At 39.3% G+C, this 19,613-nt stretch overlaps 1 protein-coding gene across 1 annotated transcript; it reads left to right on the top strand.

Annotated features, from left to right (window-relative positions):
• Nucleotides 1–8,356: 8,356 nt before the first annotated feature.
• LALBA (lactalbumin alpha) lies at nucleotides 8,357–12,398 on the top strand. Its single transcript, XM_060657794.3, has 4 exons — nucleotides 8,357–10,265; nucleotides 10,844–11,002; nucleotides 11,473–11,548; nucleotides 12,069–12,398. The coding sequence occupies exons 1-4, from the start codon at nucleotides 10,133–10,135 to the stop codon at nucleotides 12,124–12,126; spliced, it is 426 nt and encodes a 141-aa protein (XP_060513777.2). The 5' UTR covers nucleotides 8,357–10,132; the 3' UTR covers nucleotides 12,127–12,398.
• Nucleotides 12,399–19,613: the final 7,215 nt, after the last annotated feature.

Here is a 19,613-nt window from a genome sequence, read left to right as displayed (position 1 = left end):
ATTTAGAGTATGGCAAAGGGTTTAGAATTCATTCCATAACTGGAAGCCTCTATCTCCCCCTCCGCTTCACCCATTTTGTCCATTCCCCCCATGCCACTCTGGCAGCCACCAGTTTGCTCTCTGTATTTATGAATCTGTTTCTGATTTTTGTTTGTTTGTTTTTGAACCTAAATATCTTAATTGTCTACCAATAGCAAGCCAAAACTCTTTAAAGAAAGACAAAAAAAAATTGAGACAATCAACAACAGAAAATCCATAATGTCTGGCATCCAGTAAAACAATTAGTATAAGTTCAAAGAAGCAGGAAACTAGGCAGAGAAAAATGAGGCAATAAAGGATACCAGCAATATTGCAGAATAGGAAACCTAGACCCTCCTTCCTCCATGGAGACAGGGATTTAACAATGATACATGAACGAGTTGCCTTTGTGAGAAAGCCAGAAACCAGGTAAGAGATTCCTGGATGAGGATCTTCCTGTTAGACGTTGGGAGTTCTGCTTCTCTCTTCTGTTTCAGCTACTAAATGGCTGCCTTCTTTGCCACTCAACAAAATGACAAATCTGAAACAACGTAAACAGGAAAAGTCCAGTGCTTTACTTCATTAAAACATGGCAGACCCAATGAGACGGGAGACCCTGCTACTTCCATGTTCAGTGAGTGGGTAAAATATCCTGCCCAACTCTCCTATGACTCCATGAGACTAGCTTGCAGCTTCCATTCTAGCCGGAGACAGAGCTGCCTTGAGTCTGGGTACAATGGCACCACCCTGCTTTCCAAATGGTTATGAAGAAATGTATCTTCTACTGCTCATTTCTTATATTCAAGGAAGAAAGGTGGGTGTTTGTAGCGATCAGCCATTTGTGGTTTTGTGAAATTCCAAGGCTTGTGTCATTCAAGTGAATTCCTGAATGTGGGTACAAACTGTTAATGTCTAACCTTTTGAGACCAACAGACCCCAAACATGGGTAAACAGGAAATAAATGTATTTTTGGCTTGAGTTGTGAAGGCTATTTTCTGTATATATATATATATATATATATATATATATATATACACACACACACACATATATATATACACATACATATATATATATGTGTGTGTGTGTATGTATACGTGTATATATATATGTATGTGTGTATATATGTATACACACACACACACACACACACATATAAAAGAGGTGGAGAGGAGGGAGAGGGAGAATAGATAATAGAGAGTGATTCCTGCATCCCAGCCAAACACATTGAAGCCCCAGCAGGAAAATTCTTGGCATTCATTCACTCACCAGAGCCCTTCTCAGCATGGCATAGCATGGCATGCCATGGCATGGTCTGATTGGGAGGAAACCCTCAATTCCTGACTTATCCCTTGGGAGGGAAAGCAGTTGAATGTATATCCAATGTGCTGTTTTTTGTTTTTGTTTTTTTTTGTTTTTTTTTTGCGGGGTGGGGGGTGGTGGTGCTGCTGCTGCTAAGGGACTGGTTTCTGTCTTGCCTGAATCTAAGCACTGATAGCAGTAGGCTGTCAGGCTGGGGGCTGTTGAAAACATGGCTTGGTCAGACACCAGAGTCTGCAGTACCACAAATAGACACTAGATGGAACTCCAGTACCACAACTTTCTATCCCATCAGAAACGCTGTCTACTGCGGACAAAAGCAGATCTTGAGTAATAACTCAAATATCCACCAGGAAGCGAACAAATAAATATACTGTGGTATATTCATACAATGGAAAGCTACTAAGTAATAAAAAGAAATGAACCATGTTTACATACAGTAGCGTTGATAAATACAAAAAAATACTGAGTGAAGGAAGTCAGGCATGAAACAGGATTCCATTAACATGAATTTCTAGAACGGGCAAAACTCATTTATAGTTATGGATCAAAGCTTACCTGGTATCAGGGATATGATTGACTGCTCAGGGATATGAAGGAACTTTTTGGAGTGATGGAAATGTTCTAAATCTTGAGTGTGGTGTTACATGAGTATATATATTTATCAAAACTTGTCAAATTGTACACTTAAAATAGGTACTTTTAGTTGTATGTAAATTTTCCATCAACAAAGAAAATCTATGGTAAAGTCATCCTGAGCAGAGGAAAGGTTGAATTGTCAGAGCTCCCACTGTTGTCAGCTCAGAAGTGATAAAAGCTCCTTAAAAATAGAAACCCATAGGGGTGTCTGGGTGGCTCAGTTGGTTATGCGTCCAGCTTCAGCTCAGGTCATGATCTCACTGCTCATGGGTTCGAGCCCCGCGTCAGGCTGTGTGCTGACAGCTCAGAGCCTGGAGCCCGCTTCGGATTCTGTGTGTGTGTGTGTCTCTCTCTCTCTGCCCATACCCTGCTCACATTCTTTCTCTCTGTCTCTCAAAAATAAATAAGCATTAAAAAAAAAAAAAAGAAAGAAAAGAAACCCATGTTACTGTTTCCACAGGTGCTCTCTGCTCCAGCCGTGTTGAAGGGTGAATGCCACAGGATTCCTGACCTTTATATGTCCTGTCCTGTTTCCAACTGCCTGAATACTAACCTGTTATTACATATTGCTCATCTTTTGAAATCTCTTGGGTTTTGATTTCACCTTCTTACCCATCTACTTCTCACCCAATTTGAAAGCCCTGGTACAGATTTCCCAGTGATTGCTGGGAAACCCTGGAGGTTGCTCTTGTTTCCAGACTGGCCTATCATTCTGATTCTGACATACATTCATCACAGTTTGGTTCTTTGTAATGAAAGCATTCACCTGTACATTCCATCCACCCTCAAGGATTAGTGTCTTCTTGAATACAGTTGCAAAGTGGGAGTTTCATCTTACATTCCTTTAGAGCCATGTTTTTGGAAGTTATTCCTCAAGTGAAAGTGCTGTTTTCCACTATTTCCATCTTGAAAGTTCCAGATTGACTTCTCTGATGGCCCTGGCCAGGAATTGCCAGGCTATTTCTCTTATTTGGATTCTGCCCCCTTTCCATGGGCAACAGAGTAAAGGTTGACATGGATGAGGAAATTACATGTTAGTACTTGGTTTTCATTCTTCATAACACTGCCATGTAAGACTGACTGGATGGGCATTTCCAAAATTCTTTTTAAAGGGCTAATGTAATTGAAGGAAACTTAGATTACTGACTTGATACTTTTCTTCCTTTCCAGTATAAATATTTAATGCTATAAATTTCCTTCTAAGCACTGCTTTAGCTGCATCCCACAAATTTTAATATGTTACATTTTAATGTTTATTCAGTTCAAAATATTTCTTAATTTCCCTTAAGATTTTTGCTTTGGCCAATTGGTTATTTAGAAGTGTGTTCTTTACTTTCAAAATATTTGGGGCATTTTCCATATATCTTTCAGTTACTGTTTTTTAGTTTAATTCTATTATGATATTTTAATTCTATTTTATTTATGTTTTATTTATTTATTAATTTTTTTAATGTTTATTTATTTTTGAGACAGAGAGAGACAGAGCATGAATGGGGGAGGGTCAGAGGGAGAGGGAGACACAGAATCCGAAGCAGGCTCCAGGCTCTGGGCTGTCAGTACAGAGCCCGATGCGGGGCTCGAACTCTCGGACCGCGAGATCATGACCTGAGCCGAAGTCGGTCGCCTAACCGACTGAGCCACCCAGGCGCCCCAGTTTTATTTATTTATTTAATGTTATTTTCTTAGTCTATGTTATTCTTGTATGGATTTGGAATTTATATATTCTATTTATATTCTTTTACAAGTTGATCTGAAAATTTTACCAATAAACTTTTAATATAGTTAATTAATATAATAACCATTATCTTATATATGACCTTAGGAAACTTTTATTCTGAGTATTGCCTGACTTACATTATTTTCAATAATTTTAGTTGTGAATATCTAACCCCACAAACTGTTATTATTATTTTTGTTACACATCATGTTCCCTAGGAAACAGACTGTGAGAGGGAGATTGGTGTGTAAGAAGTTTATTGGAGACTGCTTTTGGAACTAACACCTGTGTGTGTGGCGGGGGGGGGGTTAGGGGTGGGTAGGTAGGAAGGTGAAGGAAGTAGGCTTGGTCAGAGGGACAAGTTGAACTGTGTTGCAGTCACAACAAGGTGCTTAGCCAGTTTCATGGGAAGTTGTGGAGTTGAGGTGTCCAGGCAGTGTTATCCCCTGCTGAGGCAAAGGGGCCCTCTTGCTCTAAGAGGGTTTCAGCTAAATGCTGTCTGCAGATAACCCCCCTAGCAGCTGGGGGAATGAGTGCTTTCATCCTGTAAAGGGTGGAAGGAATCATGTCTATGTACCATATTATCCATTATGGTCCATCCTTGCCTGGTTGTGGATATGTAAACCTGAACCTCAGACCTGAGTGGGAACACTCCAATGGCTTTATATTCTCAGGGGAGAACATTAGTATTATTGTAATTGTTAATTATTTTCTGCCATGAGCCATGACAGAGGCAGACAGCTTCCTCATAGTTTCCTTTTGCTAAAAGCCAAAGAACAAAAAGAGAGCCTATCACTTTTGGAGGTATGATTATATACTTAGAACCCCCCAAAATTAGTCAAAAAATACTAGAATTTATAATGTATTTTGGTGAGATGGCTTTGTAGAAGATATATTTACAAAAAAGTACTTGTTCTTTGTACTATTTATAAATACCCAGAAATGGAAAGGGGGAAATATCTCATTCACATTAACAACAAAAAGTGTCACATATTTAGGAATAAGTTTAATTAAAAAGGCACTGAATATGTATAAAGAACACTATAAAATCTTACTGAAGTAAGTAAAATAAAATCTGAATGAAAGAAAAATACATATGTTTTGAGATTAAAGATTTAACATCATAAAAAGTTACTTTCTAAAAATTATTAGGTATATAATACACTAACAATGGATTATCTAAAAAGGACTAGAGAATATTACATACACACACACACACACACACACACACACACACACATGGACACAATGGAATATTATGCAGCCTTAAAACAGAAAGAAATCCTGCCATTTGCAACAACATGGATGGATCTTGAGGGGCATTATACTAAATGAAATAAGTCAAAGAAAGACAAATACTGTAAAATCTCACTCTTATGTGGAACCTCAAAACATCAAACTCATAGAAACAAAGAGTAGAATGGTGGTTGCCAGGGGCTGGGGGGTTGGGGAAATGGGGAGATGTTGATCAAAGGGTACAGACTTCCAATTATAAGATGAATAAGTTCTGGGAAATCTAAGGTACAGCATGGTGACTATAGTTAACAATACTGTATTATATACTTGAAGGTTGCTATGAAAGTCAATATTTTTTTAATGTTTATTTATCTTTTATTTATTTATGTATTTATGTATGTATGTATGTATGTATGTATTTTTATAATTTACATCCAAGCTAATTAGCACATGGTGCAACAATGATTTCAGGAGTAGATTCCTTAAGCCCCTTGCCCATTTAGCTCATCCCCCATCCCACGAGTCCTCCAGCAACCCTCTGTTTGTTCTCTACATTTAAGAGTCTCTTATGTTTTGTCCCCTCCCTGTTTTTACATTATTTTTGCTTCCCTTTCCTTATGTTCACCTGTTTTGTATCTTAAAGTCCTCATATGAGTGAAGTCATATGATATTTGTCTTTCTCTAATTTCGCTTAGCACAATACCCTCTAGTTCCACCCACATAGTTGCAAATGGCAAGATTTCATTCTTTTATATTGCTGAATAATACTCCATTGCATATATATACCACATCTTCTTTATCCATTCATCCATTGATGGACATTTGGGCTCTTTCCATACTTTGGCTATTGTTGATAGTGCTGCTATAAACATTGGGGTGCATGTGCGGCTTCAAAACAGCATGCCTGTATCCCTTGGATAAATACCTAGTAGTGCAATTGCTGGGTCATAGGGTAGTTCTATTTTTAATTTTTTGAGGAACCTCTATACTGTTTTCCAGATGGGCCGCACCAGTTTGCATTCCCACCAGCAGTGCAAAAGAGATCCTCTTTCTCCACATCCTCGTCAACATCTGTTGTTGCCTGAGTAGTTAATGTTAGCCATTCTGACAGGTGTGAGGTGATATCTCATTGTGGTTTTGATTTGTATTTCCCCGATGATGAGTGATGTTGAGCATTTTTTCATGTGTCTGTTAACCATCTGGATGTTTTCTTTGGAAAAGTGTCTATTCTTGTCTTCTGCCTATTTCTTCACTGGATTATTTGTTTTTTGGGTGTTGAGTTTGATAAGTTTTCTATAGATCTTGGATACAAACCCTTTATCTGATATATCGTTTGCAGATACCTTCTCCCATTCAATTGGTTGCCTTTTAGTTTTGTTGATTGTTTTCTTTGCTGTGCAGAAGCTTTTTATTTTGATGAGGTCCCAATAGTTCATTTTTACTTTTGTTTTGCTTGCCTCCAGAGACGTGTTGAGTAAGAAGTTGCTGTGGCCAATGTCAAAGAGATTTTTGCCTGCTTGCTATGAAAGTAAATCTTAAATGTTCTCACTACACGCACGCATACACACAAATGGTCATCATGTGAGGGGATGGAGATGGTAACTCACCTTATTGCAACAATCACTTCACAGTATATATGCGGATCAAATCACCACGTTGTGCACCTTAAGCTTAAATGTTAATTATATCTTAGTAAAGCCAGAGAAAAAAAAGAAAGAGAGAGAACATGCAAATGTGGCAAAGTGTTGACAGTGGGTGAGTCTCCATGAAGGCTATATGTGAGTTATTACAATATTTTTACAACTTTTATGTAAGTTTAAAACATTTTTTGAAAATAAAAAGTTTGATTAATTTTCTTAATAAAAAATAACAAAGAAGACTTGTCATATCAGATATCAAAACATATCAAATCAATTAAGTCTACTAGGTATTTGTGTTAAAATAGACAAAGATGACAAGTTGAACAGAAGAGGGAACCCAGATAGAATTTCAGATGGATTAAAAATTTTCAAATGAATAGCAAAACAATATGTGTGTATATAAATATGGTAACTTATAAAAATTTGGGTGGATATATGGTAAACTGTTCATATGAGTTAATGGGACAGTGTATGGCAGGAAAGAAATGAGGAGGAGAGAGAAACCAATCAAAAAAGAAAGGAAAAAAGTACCACCTAAACAAAAAACAGGATGTAAGATTTTATCAGAGGTGTGATGTAAAAGTATATAAATGTGTGCTCATTTATTTTTTATTTTTATTTTTTAAAGTTTTTATTTATTTAAGTAATCTCTACACCCAGTGTGGGGCTTGAACTCATGACCCCGAGATCAAGAGTCACATGTTCTTCTGACTGAGTCAGCTAGGTGCTCTTATGTTTTTTTAAAAATAGACATTTAAAATGAAAAATTGGATAAGATTTGCATAAAAATTCTATTACGTATTATTAATTGCATTTGAAATTGTTTTAGCTAATATTTGATCAAAAAGGTAAAATCCATTTTAGTTAGTATATTTTAAAATAAGTTGTGAGTTATGATTTACATTTGTATATTTACATTTTTTGTTGATACTATTCTCAGTTCACAAAAGTGAACCATTGGCTTTTTTATGCACAAGAACAGTTATAGAGATAGTAATACAAATACAACAATTCAAAATAATCCAATGTAAATTGCAAGCACGCTTTTGGTGCAGATACAGGATGTGAGTCCCTAGTGCTAAGTGACTTTGTAAGGACTTTTGCACAAGCAACCCCCCAAAGAAAAGCACCAATCAAAATCACTCACTCTCCAAATTTTATCTGCTTTTTAAAAATGTTTGTTTATTTTTAAGAGACAGACAGAGCACGAGTGGGGGAGGGCAGAGAGAGAGGGAGACAGAGAATCTGAAGGACTCTCCAGGCTCTGAGCTGTCAGCACAGAGCTCCATGCAGGGCTCAGACTTGTGAACCACAAGATCATGACCTGAGCTGAAGGCAGATGCTTAACCGACTGAGCCACCCAGGTGCCCCCAAATTTTATTTGCTTTAAATAACTCTATAGTTCAATGAAGAATTTGTCTGAAATTTGTGTCAAGTCCAAAATTTTGCTTCATTGTCCACTTAGTAGTAATTTATGTGGATTATGGGAGGAAGTAGAACAAGGTGAATATACTAACCAGAAGTAATGATCAATGTTATTGTAGATCTAGGATGTTCCTCCAAATGGTAGTCCTTGGCTCTCTCTATAAATTACCACTTATCTACAAACTATAGTTTTGGATGGCAACTGCCAAATGTGTTTTGAAGCAGGTCCTTCTGATTCCTTAATCTCTAAAAGTCCTTCAAATAGGACTGGTTTGAGAAACCTGATTTTTATGACAGCATCCGAATGAATATAGCTTCCTAGCATATTTCTAAAAAATCCATGTGTTGTAAATGTCTCTTCACTGCCTTGATTCAGATCTCAGCCTGCACAGAGAGCACGCTACCTGTCTGGAAAGGTAGCTGTGCTGATGTCTTTCTTCCTCTTTCAGTGCTGTGGTCATTGTTGTTTGGTCTATCTCCAAGAATATGCGTCTTTCTCTGAATGTTTGTAATTGTTCCCATTACACATCTTCCATATTCTTTTCCAGATGATCCTCAGATATGCCATTTTACAAACATTTCTAGGGAAATTATGGTTCCTCTTGCCCGAGGCACATTTATTTTTTGCGCTTAGCTGTGCAGATCTGTATGCTGCTTTTTATTGCTTCAGGGAAGGGCAGAGATACAACCAACCAAATTATAGGCAAACAGGCCTAGCTTTCCTTATCTGTCAGATGGTTCAAGGTCATCCTCTACTCCCAGACATATTCTCAACCATACTTGCTTAGTGTGACAGAATTCCTATTCCTATTCCTGTCCTTCATGTACCCCTCCAATGCCTCTGGGTAGAATGGAGGAGAAATGTTGTAGCAGCCCTTTCATTGTGTTTCTGAACATGTATTTCTTTGCCATCAGGAATTTCTGCTCATCTCTCTTGGCACCAAGATCCTCTACACTCATTTCACTCATGCAGCTTCATATACTGGTTATCCATGATATAGAGAAAACTGTTGGTTGGGACAGATACCCACTTCAATATAAGAAATCAGGTTTAGAGATTGGAATAAAGAGGATGAGTCCTGGCACGAAGGAGGCTAATAGCTATTGGCACATGATTTGAAGCTTGATGCCAGCAAGTTGGAGGAATTATTCAGAACTGGTACCCTCAACTTTACTTGTTCAGGGGCACTGGTCTTAAAAAGCTCAGATCCAGAATCTTGTTTTGTAGACTGTAGATATATCTTAGTCTAATCTTAAAGTTCTCAAAGTCCTCTTTACACTGACTTGGGTTACTCTCTCTTTAACCATCTGTGGCCAACTCTGAGGCTGTCTACCAGTTTCTATACCCATGAACAAATCTGCTACAAGTTATTAGTTTTGGATTTACCTAATGTCTTAATTAACACCAATGTAGTATCTGGCTGTTTAGTGGTAGTGGTGGTTGGTGGTGGAGAGCCTGGATAATAGCTCATAGGAGAGCTAGATTCTGTCATACTCTGTTTTCCTGAAGTAAGAAATCTCTGGATCCAAGTTATATCAGATTCTTTTATTCTATGTTGCTATCGTCCATCCCTACTCCTGAGCCCCCAGCCATGAACCACCATGTTAAGGGACTCTTCCTTTTTCCATGCCTGAGTTGACTGGACAAGTGCCAACTCTGATCCTGGGCTTATGGCATGTAATGACACACACTCCTTTTCCATATTCTGTATGTCTCTAGTGGGGAGGGGGTTTTGCCAAGACCCTTCGTTTATTTTCTGATTGCCTCACTCATATTACCCCTGAGGCCTCCTTTGTTCCCGAAGTAGGCTAGGGACATCCTGCTTCCTAGAACCAAATCTACAAGAAACAAAGGTACGTAACAAAGCCAAATGGGAACAGAATTATGCTTGGAACTCTTTCTGGGCAGAAAACAATAACTGGTATGGACTAGAGATTAGGGGAGGAGAAGGAAAAATGGGGTAAAAGTACGGAAGGCAGCTGGCAGGTTCAGTGTTTCTGTGTTGGCATGACCAGTCTCTCTTCATCCTCTTCCTGGATGTAGGGCTTGGTGCCAGGGCCCCCGAGGCTTTCTCCACAAATAAAAGGAGGTGAAGCTGTTTGGTGTCCCTATTTCAGGTTCTTGGGGGCAGCCAAAATGATGTCCTTTGTCTCTCTGCTCCTGATTGGCATCATGTTCCCTGCCATCCGGGGGAAGCAATTTACAAAATGTGAGCTGTCCCAGGTGCTGAAAGACATGGATGGCTATGGAGGCATTCCTTTGTCTGAATGTAAGTTCCCTGCTGCCTTGCTTCATCCATTCTTCAATTCATATGTGTCTCTCTTTCATCCACCTTTCCCTCTCCACTTTTATTCAATTATATAATAATCCTTTTATCTTATCTGCTTATCTGTTTACTCTTTTTATTACATTTATTCATGTATTTTATCTTTCTCTCTTTAAAAAAAAATTTTTTTAACATTTATTCATTTTTGAGAGACAGAGAGACACAGACTATGGAAGGGGCAGAGAGAGAGAGGGAGACACAGAATCTGAAGCAGGCTCCAGGCTCTGAGCTGTCAGCACAGAGCTTGATGTGGGGCTCGAGCCCACGAACTGTGAGATCATGACCTGAGCTGAAGTCGGACACTTAACCGACTGAGCCACCCAGACGCCCCTATTTTCCCTTTCTCTTATTGTCTGTCCTTTTTGGAACCCTTTTCATTTCATCAATATATTTTGTGCTTTGCAATATTTGGAGATTGGCTAGAGAGCCTTTCTATGTCTGGTAATACAGGTCCTCATTTATGCTATAAATGCATAATTTATAGTCACCTCTGTGATACCTCTTTCTCATCTTTCCCTCAGGGATCTGTACCATATTTCATACTAGTGGTTATGATACACAAACCATAGTCAATAACAATGGCAACACAGAATATGGACTCTTCCAGATCAACAATAAATTTTGGTGCAGGGACAACCAGATCCTTCAGTCAAGGAACATCTGTGACATCTCCTGTGACAGTGAGTAGCCTCTTTTATCCTGTTCCTCTGTTTTCCTGGAGGCTACCTCTGGGATAATCTTATTTTTGGTGTCAAGCATACTTCTGGTTTCACTGCCTTGTACTCCACTTCAACTGTGGGGCTTGAATTGACAGAATTTTCATGTTCACTAAATCCCCAGGCAGTTCCCAGAAGTTCACGGGTAGATGATCTGAGCTGTCTGGGATTCTTGAAGTCTAATACCCTGCATTTTCAGAGTAAGTCAGTTGATGAAGTTGACAGTTCCTCTGGAGACATTCAAGAAAAGTGAAGGGAATCCTTATCTTGGATGGGGAACATTATTGTATTGACTTTCTCATATAGAAAGGCAACAGGCATAAACCTCCAGTTCAGAGAAGGACCAGACCTAATAGATCCAGGGAAGAGGGAAACACATTATCTTTCTGGGTAATACTTAGCTCTCTCATTCCTCTCCTTGCAACTCCTGCCAGAGTTCCTGGATGATGACCTTACTGATGACATTATTTGTGCCAAGAAGATCCTGGATAAGGAAGGAATTGACTACTGGTGAATCTCCATTCTATTTTTTACTTTTCCCTTCTCCTCCTTTTTCTCACTCCTTTAGTCCAGCACTACTGTCCTCTCTTTCTATCTCCTGACCATTTAATTTAGAATGTAGTTTTCAAAACAAAAGTCATTGAGAAGATTCAGGTTTCCGATTTTCCAAGCTTCCCTCACACCACTCCTGTTTAACAATATTCCTAACAAGCATGAGAAAGAGAAGGCTGAGACCTATGGCTCCATTCACCTGGATGTGGACATCTAATTCAGCTTGTTTTAGTCCTAGACCCTGAAGCGAGCCCTTGATACCACTGCATGTCTTTTCCAGTCCTACAATTTTTTGGAGTTTTAAAAGTGAACCCTACCGCATTAGGTGGCTCAGTGTCCCTTGCCATGTGGCTAGGAATGTCCTTCTGTAATTTTCATCCACACTCTTCCACCTTGACCCTTTTGGGAATAAAGCTAGATGGAAGTTTGGGCTAAGATCCAGTCATCCAACTTGTCCTGTCTCTTTTTCCATTATCAGGTTGGCCCATAAACCACTCTGCTCTGAGAAACTGGAACAGTGGCACTGTGAGATGTGAGTGCCTGCGGTCTTTGCTGTTTCTGCCCTCTGTACATTCCTGAAATGCCTCTCCCCTAAGGCTACCTCAGTTTGCTTCTTTCTACCCCCTTGAAGCTGATTTGTCTTTGAGCCCTGAACTCTGTAGTGACACCTTTGGACACTTGAGAATGATTCTCCAGGGATGTGTGACTGGTACACTGGACTTTTGACCCTTGCTTAGTGCCCCCTGATGGCACTTTAACTACAACAATGGATTCCACCTCTGTCTTGAATAAAGGGCCTGATTTTGAATGGCTGGCTGTATTTTCTTCCTGGAGGGAGGAGGAGGAAGTAGTGTGAGAGGGTGGACACTGAAGCTATAAGTCACATAGCCACCTTCCATCTCTATTAAAGAGGAAATAGACTGAACTTAGAAAGATGGAGGTTACTTTCTGTTGCAACTCGATTCAAGAAACTCATTGATCACTAGCATATTCAAGGAACTATAGAAGGAGTAAAAAATTGGCAAAAGGGTCCCTTCCCTCAAGGACTAGTAGGAAAGATAAGATAAACAATAAATAATTATAATGCAGAGCGCCTGGGTGGCTCAATCGGTTAAGCGTCCGACTTCAAGTCAGGTCATGATCTCACGGCTAGTGAGTTCGAGCCCCGTGTCAGGCTCTGTGCTGACAGCTCGGAGCCTGGAGCCTGCTTTGGATTCTGTGTCTCCTTCTCTCTCTGCCCCTCCCCAACTTGTGCTCTGTCTCTATCAAAAAATAAATAAAAGTAAAAAAAAATTAAAAAAATTATTATAATACAAGGGATAATGTCATAGCATGAGAGAGTTTAGAAATGTGCTCTGAACATTCATAAAAAAAGATACTTTACATTGGGGGGGGGTGCTGTGGAAAAAGAGATCAAGAAAGGATTTATTAAAGGAGTGGCATTTAAGCTGGTTTTGAAGTATGGGTTGGATTTTTGACTGGTGGAGATGCGGGGTGGGAGAAGGACAGCAAAGATAGGGGTGCCAAGAATCTGAAAAGGGTGACCAATGGGTTGAGGGCGATTTGAGTCCTAAAGTCTGTTTCTGCTACTCATTGATGGTGCAAACCTGGGCATGTCATCTCTGTCCTCTGTGCTTCAACTTCCTCATCTTAAAAGGAGGGTTTTGGTTCAGGTGGTTTGTTTTTGTTTTTGTTTTTGTTTTTTTTTTTTTTTTATATCTGTTCCTGCTTTGACAATCCAGCATGCCAAAACTCCAATTTAAAGTACCACATTTATGTACAGATGGCTACCAGAATCATTAAAAGATGCTCAACATTACTCATCATCAGGGAAATATGAATCAAAACTACAATGAAATATCACATCACACCTGTAAGAATGGCCAAAATTAATAACACAGGAAACAACAGGTGCTGGTGAGGATGCAGAGAAAGGGCAACCCTTTTGCACCGTTGGTGATAATGCAAACTGGTGCAGCCACTCTGGAAAACAGCATTGAGGTTTCTAAAAAATTTAAAGTAGAACTCTACAACCCAGAAATTGCACTACTAGGTATTTACCAAGGATACAAAAATACTAATTCAAAGGGTACATGCACCCTGATGTTTATAGTAGCCAAATTATGGAAAGAGCCCAAATGTATATACATGTACAATGGAATATTACTCAGCCATCAAAAAGAATAAAATATTGCCATTTACAATGACTTGGATGGAGCTAGAGTGTATTATGCTTAGTGAAATAGGTCAGTCAGAGAAAGACAAACACCATATGATTTCATTAATGTGGAATTTAAGAAACAAAAAAGATGAACACAGAGGAGGGGGGAAAAGGGAGAGTCAAACCAGGAAACAGACTCTTAAATACAGTGAACAAACTGAGGGTTGCTGGAGGGGATGTGGGTGGGGGAATGGGTTAAATGGGTGATGGGTATTTAGGAGAGTACTTGTTCTGATGAGCACTGGTGTTATATGTAAGTGATGAATCACTAAATTCTATACCTGGAATTAATATTACATTGTATGTTAGCTAACTGGAATTTTTTTTAATATATGAAATTTATTGTCAAATTGGTTTCCATACAACACCCAGTGCTCATCCCAAAAGGTGCCCTCTTCAATACCCATCACCCACCCTCCTCTCCCTCCCACCCCCCATAAACCCTCAGTTTGTTCTCAGTTTTTAAGAGTCTCTTATGCTTTGGCTCTCTCCCACTCTAACCTCTTTTTTTTTTCTTCCCCTCCCCCATGGGTTTCTGTTAAGTTTCTCAGGATCCACATAAGAGTGAAAACATATGGTATCTGTCTTTCTCTGTATGGCTTATTTCAGTTAGCATAACACTGTCCAGTTCCATCCACGTTGCTACCAAGGGCCATATTTCATTTTTTCTCATTGCCATGTAGTACTCCACTGTGCATATAAACCACAATTTCTTTATCCATTCATCAGTTGATGGACATTTAGGCTCTTTCCATAATTTGGCTATTGAGAGTGCTGCTATAAACATTGGGGTACAAGTGCCCCTATGCATCAGTACTCCTGTATCCCTTGGGTAAATTCCTAGCAGTGCTACTGCTGGGTCATAGGGTAGGCCTATTTTTAGTTTTTTGAGGAACCTCCACACTGTTTTCCAGAGTGGCTGCACCAGTCTGCATTCCCACCAACAGTGCAAGAGGGTTCCCGTTGCTCCACATCCTCTCCAGCATCTATAGTCTCCTGATTTGTTCATTTTGGCCACTCTGACTGGCGTGAGGTGATATCTGAGTGTGGTTTTGATTTCTATTTCCCTGATGAGGAGCGATGTTGAGCATCTTTTCATGTGCTTGTTGGCCATCTGGATGTCTTCTTTAGAGAATTGTCTATTCATGTTTTCTGCCCATTTCTTCACTGGATTATTTGTTTTTCAGGTGTGGAGTTTGATGAGCTCTTTATAGATTTTGGATACTAGCCCTTTGTCCGATATGTCATTTGCAAATATCTTTTCCCATTCCGTTGGTTGCCTTTTAGTTTTGTTGGTTGTTTCCTTTGCTGTGCAGAAACTTTTTTTTTTTTAATGTTTATTTATTTTTGAGACAGAGAGAGACACAGCATGAGCAGGGAAGGGGCAGAGAGAGAGGGAGACACAGAATGGGAAGCAGGCTCCAGGCTCTGAGCTGTCAGCACAGAGCCCGACGCGGGGCTTGAACTCACGAACTGTGAGATCATGACCTGAGCCGAAGTCAGACGCTTAACCGACTGAGCCACCCAGGCGCCCCTGTGCAGAAACTTTTTATCTTCATGAGGTCCCAGTAGTTCATTTTTGCTTTTAATTCCCTTGCCTTTGGGGATGTGTCAAGTAAGAAATTGCTGCGGCTGAGGTCAGAGAGGTCTTTTCCTGCTTTCTCCTCTAGGGTTTTGATGGTTTCCTGTCTCACATTCACGTCCTTTATCCATTTTGAGTCTATTTTTGTGAATGGTGTAATAAAGTGGTCTAGTTTCAACCTTCTGCATGTTGCTGTCCAGTTCTCCCAGCACCATTTGTTAAAGAGACTGTCTTTTTTCCATTGGATATTCTTTCCTGCCTTGTCAAAGATTAGTTGGCCATACTTTTGTGGGTCTAGTTCTGGGGTTTCTATTCTATTCCATTGGTCTATGTGTCTGTTTTTGTGCCAATACCATGCTGTCTTGATGATGACAGCTTTGTAGTAGAGGCTAAAGTCTGGGATTATGATGCCTCCTGCTTTGGTCTTCTTCTTCAAAATTACTTTGGCTATTCGGGGCCTTTTGTGGTTCCATATGAATTTTAGGATTGCTTGTTCTAGCTTTGAGAAGAATGCTGGTGCAATTTTGATTGGGATTGCATTGAATGTGTAGATAGCTTTGGGTAGTATTGACATCTTAACAGTATTTATTCTTCCAACCCATGAGCACCAAATGTTTTTCCATTTCTTCATATCTTCTTCGATTTCCTTCATAAGCTTTCTATATTTTTCAGCATACAGATCTTGTACATCTTTGGTTAGATTTATTCCTGGGTATTTTATGCTTCTTATGCTTCTTGGTGCAATTGTGAATGGGATCAGTTTCTTTATTTGTCTTTCTGTTGCTTCATTATTAGTGTATAAGAATGCAACTGATTTCTGTACATTGATTTTGTATCCTGCAACTTTGCTGAATTCATGTGTCAGTTCTAGCAGACTTTTGGTGGAGTCTATCAGGTTTTCCATGTATAATATCATGTCATCTGCAAAAAGTGAAAGCTTGACTTCATCTTTGCCAATTTGGATGCCTTGGATTTCCTTTTGTTGTCTGATTGCTGATGCTAGAACTTCCAACCCTATGTTAAACAACAGCGGTGAGAGTGGACATCCCTGTTGTGTTCCTGATCTCAGGGAAAAAGCTCTCAGTTTTTCCCCACTGAGGATGATGTTAGCTGTGGGCTTTTCATAAATGGCTTTTATGATGTTTAAGTATGTTCCTTTTATCCCGACTTTCTCAAGGGTTTTTATTAAGAAAGGATGCTGAATTTTGTCAAATGCTTTTTCTGCATCGATTGACAAGATCATATGGTTCTTATCTTTTCTTTTATTAATGTGATGTATCACGTTGATTGATTTGCGAATGTTGAACCAGCCCTGCATCCCAGGAATGAATCCCACTTGATCATGGTGAATAATTCTTTTTATATGCTGTTGAATTCGATTTGCTAGTATCTTATTGAGAAGTTTTGCATCCATATTCATCAGGGATATTGGCCTGTAGTTCTCTTTTTTTTACTGGATCTCTGTCTGGTTTAGGAATCAAAGTAATACTGGCTTCATAGAATGAGTCTGGAAGTTTTCCTTCCCTTTTTATTTTTTGGAATAGCTTGAGAAGGATAGGTATTACCTCTGCTTTAAACGTCTGGTAGAACTCTGCTGGGAAGTCATCTGGTCCTGGACTCTTATTTGTTGGGAGATTTTTTGATAACTGATTCAATTTCTTCTCTGGTTATGTGTCTGTTCAAGCTTTCTATTTCTTCCTGTTTGAGTTTTGGAAGTGTGTGGGTGTTTAGGAATTTGTCCATTTCTTCCAGGTTGTCCAGTTTGTTGGCATATAATTTTTCATAGTATTCCCTGATAATTGCTTATATTTCTGAGGGATTGGTTGTAATAATTCAATTTTCATTCATGATTTTATCAATTTGGGTCATCTCCCTATTCTTTTTGAGAAGCTTGGCTAGAGGTTTGTCAATTTTGTTTATTTTTTCAAAAAACCAACTCTTGGTTTCGTTGATCTGGTTTACAGTTTTTCAGATTCTATATTGTTTATTTCTGCTCTGGTCTTCATTATTTCTCTTCTTCTGCTGGGGTAGGGTGTCTTTGCTGTTCTGCTTCTATTTCCTTTAGGTGTGCTGTTAGATTTTGTATTTGGGATTTTTCTTGTTTCTTGAGATAGGCCTGGATTGCAATGTATTTTCCTCTCAGGACTGCCTTCGCTGCATCCCAAAGCATTTGGATTGTTGCATTTTCATTTTCGTTTGTTTCCATATATTTTTAAATTTCTTCTCTAATTGCCTGGTTGACCCAGTCATTCTTTAGTAGAGTGTTCTTTAACCTCCACGCTTTTGGAGGTTTTCCAGACTTTTTCCTGTGGTTGATTTCAAGCTTCCTAGCATTGTGGTCCGAAAGTATGCATGGTATGATCTCAATTCTTGTATACTTATGAAGGGCTGTTTTGTGACACAGTATGTGATCTATCTTGGAGAATGTTCCATGTGCACTCGAGAAGAAAGTATATTCTGTTGCTTTGGGATGCAGAGTTCTAAATATATCTGTCAAGTCCATCTGATCCAATGTATCATTCAGGGCCCTTGTTTCTTTATTGACTATGTGTCTAGATGATCTATCCATTGTTGTAAGTGGAGTATTAAAGTCCCCTGCAATTACCACATTCTTATCAATAAGGTTGCTTATGTTTGTGAGTAATTGTTTTATATAATTGGGGGCTCCGGTATTCGGCGCATAGACATTTATAATTGTTAGCTCTTCCTGATGGATAGACCCTGTAATTATTATATAATGCCCTTCTTCATTTCTTGTTACAGCCTTTAATTTAAAGTCTAGTTTGTCTGATATAAGTATGGCTACTCCAGCTTTCTTTTGGCTTCCAGTAGCATGATAAACAGTTCTCCATCCCCTCACTTTCAATCTGAAGGTGTCCTCAGATCTAAAATGAGTCTCTTGTAGACAGCAAATAGATGGGTCTTGTTTTTTTATCCATTCTGATACCCTATGTCTTTTGGTTGGCGCATTTAGTCCATTTACATTCAGTGTTATTATAGAAAGATATGGGTTTAGAGTCATTGTGATGTCTGTAGGTTTCATGCTTGTAGTGATGTCTCTGGTACTTTGTCTCACAGGATCCCCCTTAGGATCTCTTGTAGGGCTTGTTTAGTGGTGACGAATTCCTTCAGTTTTTGTTTGGGAAGACCTTTATCTCTCCTTCTATTCTAAATGACAGATTTGCTGGATAAAGGATTCTCGGCTGCATATTTTTTCTGTTCATCACATTGAAGATTTCCTGCCATTCCTTTCTGGCCTGCCAAGTTTCAGTAGAGAGATCCGTCACGAGTCATATCGGTCTCCCTTTATATGTTAGAGCACGTTTATCCCTAGCTGCTTTCAGAATTTTTTCTTTATCCTTGTATTTTGCCAGTTTCACTATGATATGTCATGCAGAAGATCGATTCAAGTTACGTCTGAAGGGAGTTCTCTGTGCCTCTTGGATTTCAATGCCTTTTTCCTTCCCCAGATCAGGGAAGTTCTCAGCTATGATTTCTTCAAGTACACCTTCAGCACCTTTCCCTCTCTCTTCCTCCTCTGGAATACCAATTATGCATAGATTATTTCTCTTTAGTGCATCACTTAGTTCTCTAATTTTCCCCTCATACTCCTGGATTTTTTTATCTCTCTTTTTCTCAGCTTCCTCTTTTTCCATGATTTTATCTTCTAGTTCACCTATTCTCTCCTCTGCCTCTTCAGTCCAAGCTGTGGTTGTCTCCATTTTATTTTGCAACTCATTTATAGCATTTTTTAGCTCCTCCTGGATGTTTCTTAGTCCCTTTATCTCTGTAGCAATAGGTTCTCTGCTGTCCTTTATACTGTTTTCAAGCCCAGAGATTAATTTTATGACTATTATTTTAAATTCACTTTCTGTTATATTGTTTAAATTGTTTTTGATCAGTTCATTAGCTGTCGCTACTTCCTGGAGTTTCTTTTGAGGGGAATTCTTCTGTTTCATCATTTTGGATAGTCCCTGGAGTGGTGGGGAACTGCAGGGCACTTCCCCAGTGCTGTCTTGAATAACTTGTGTTGGTGGGCGGGGCCACAGTCAGACCTGATGTCTGCCCCCAGCCCACCGCTGGGGCCACAGTCAGACTGGCTGTACCTTCTCTTCCCCTTTTCTAGGGGCAGGATTCACTGTGGGGTGGTGTGGCACCTGTCTGGGCTACTTGCATACTGCCAGGGTTGTGGTGCTGGGGATCTGGCATATTAGCTGGGG

Source organism: Panthera onca, chromosome B4 (assembly GCF_046562875.1).
Source record: "Panthera onca isolate mPanOnc1 chromosome B4, mPanOnc1 haplotype 2, whole genome shotgun sequence".
NCBI classification, from domain to species: domain Eukaryota; kingdom Metazoa; phylum Chordata; class Mammalia; order Carnivora; family Felidae; genus Panthera; species Panthera onca.
This window is presented reverse-complemented; position numbering and strand designations above follow the sequence as displayed.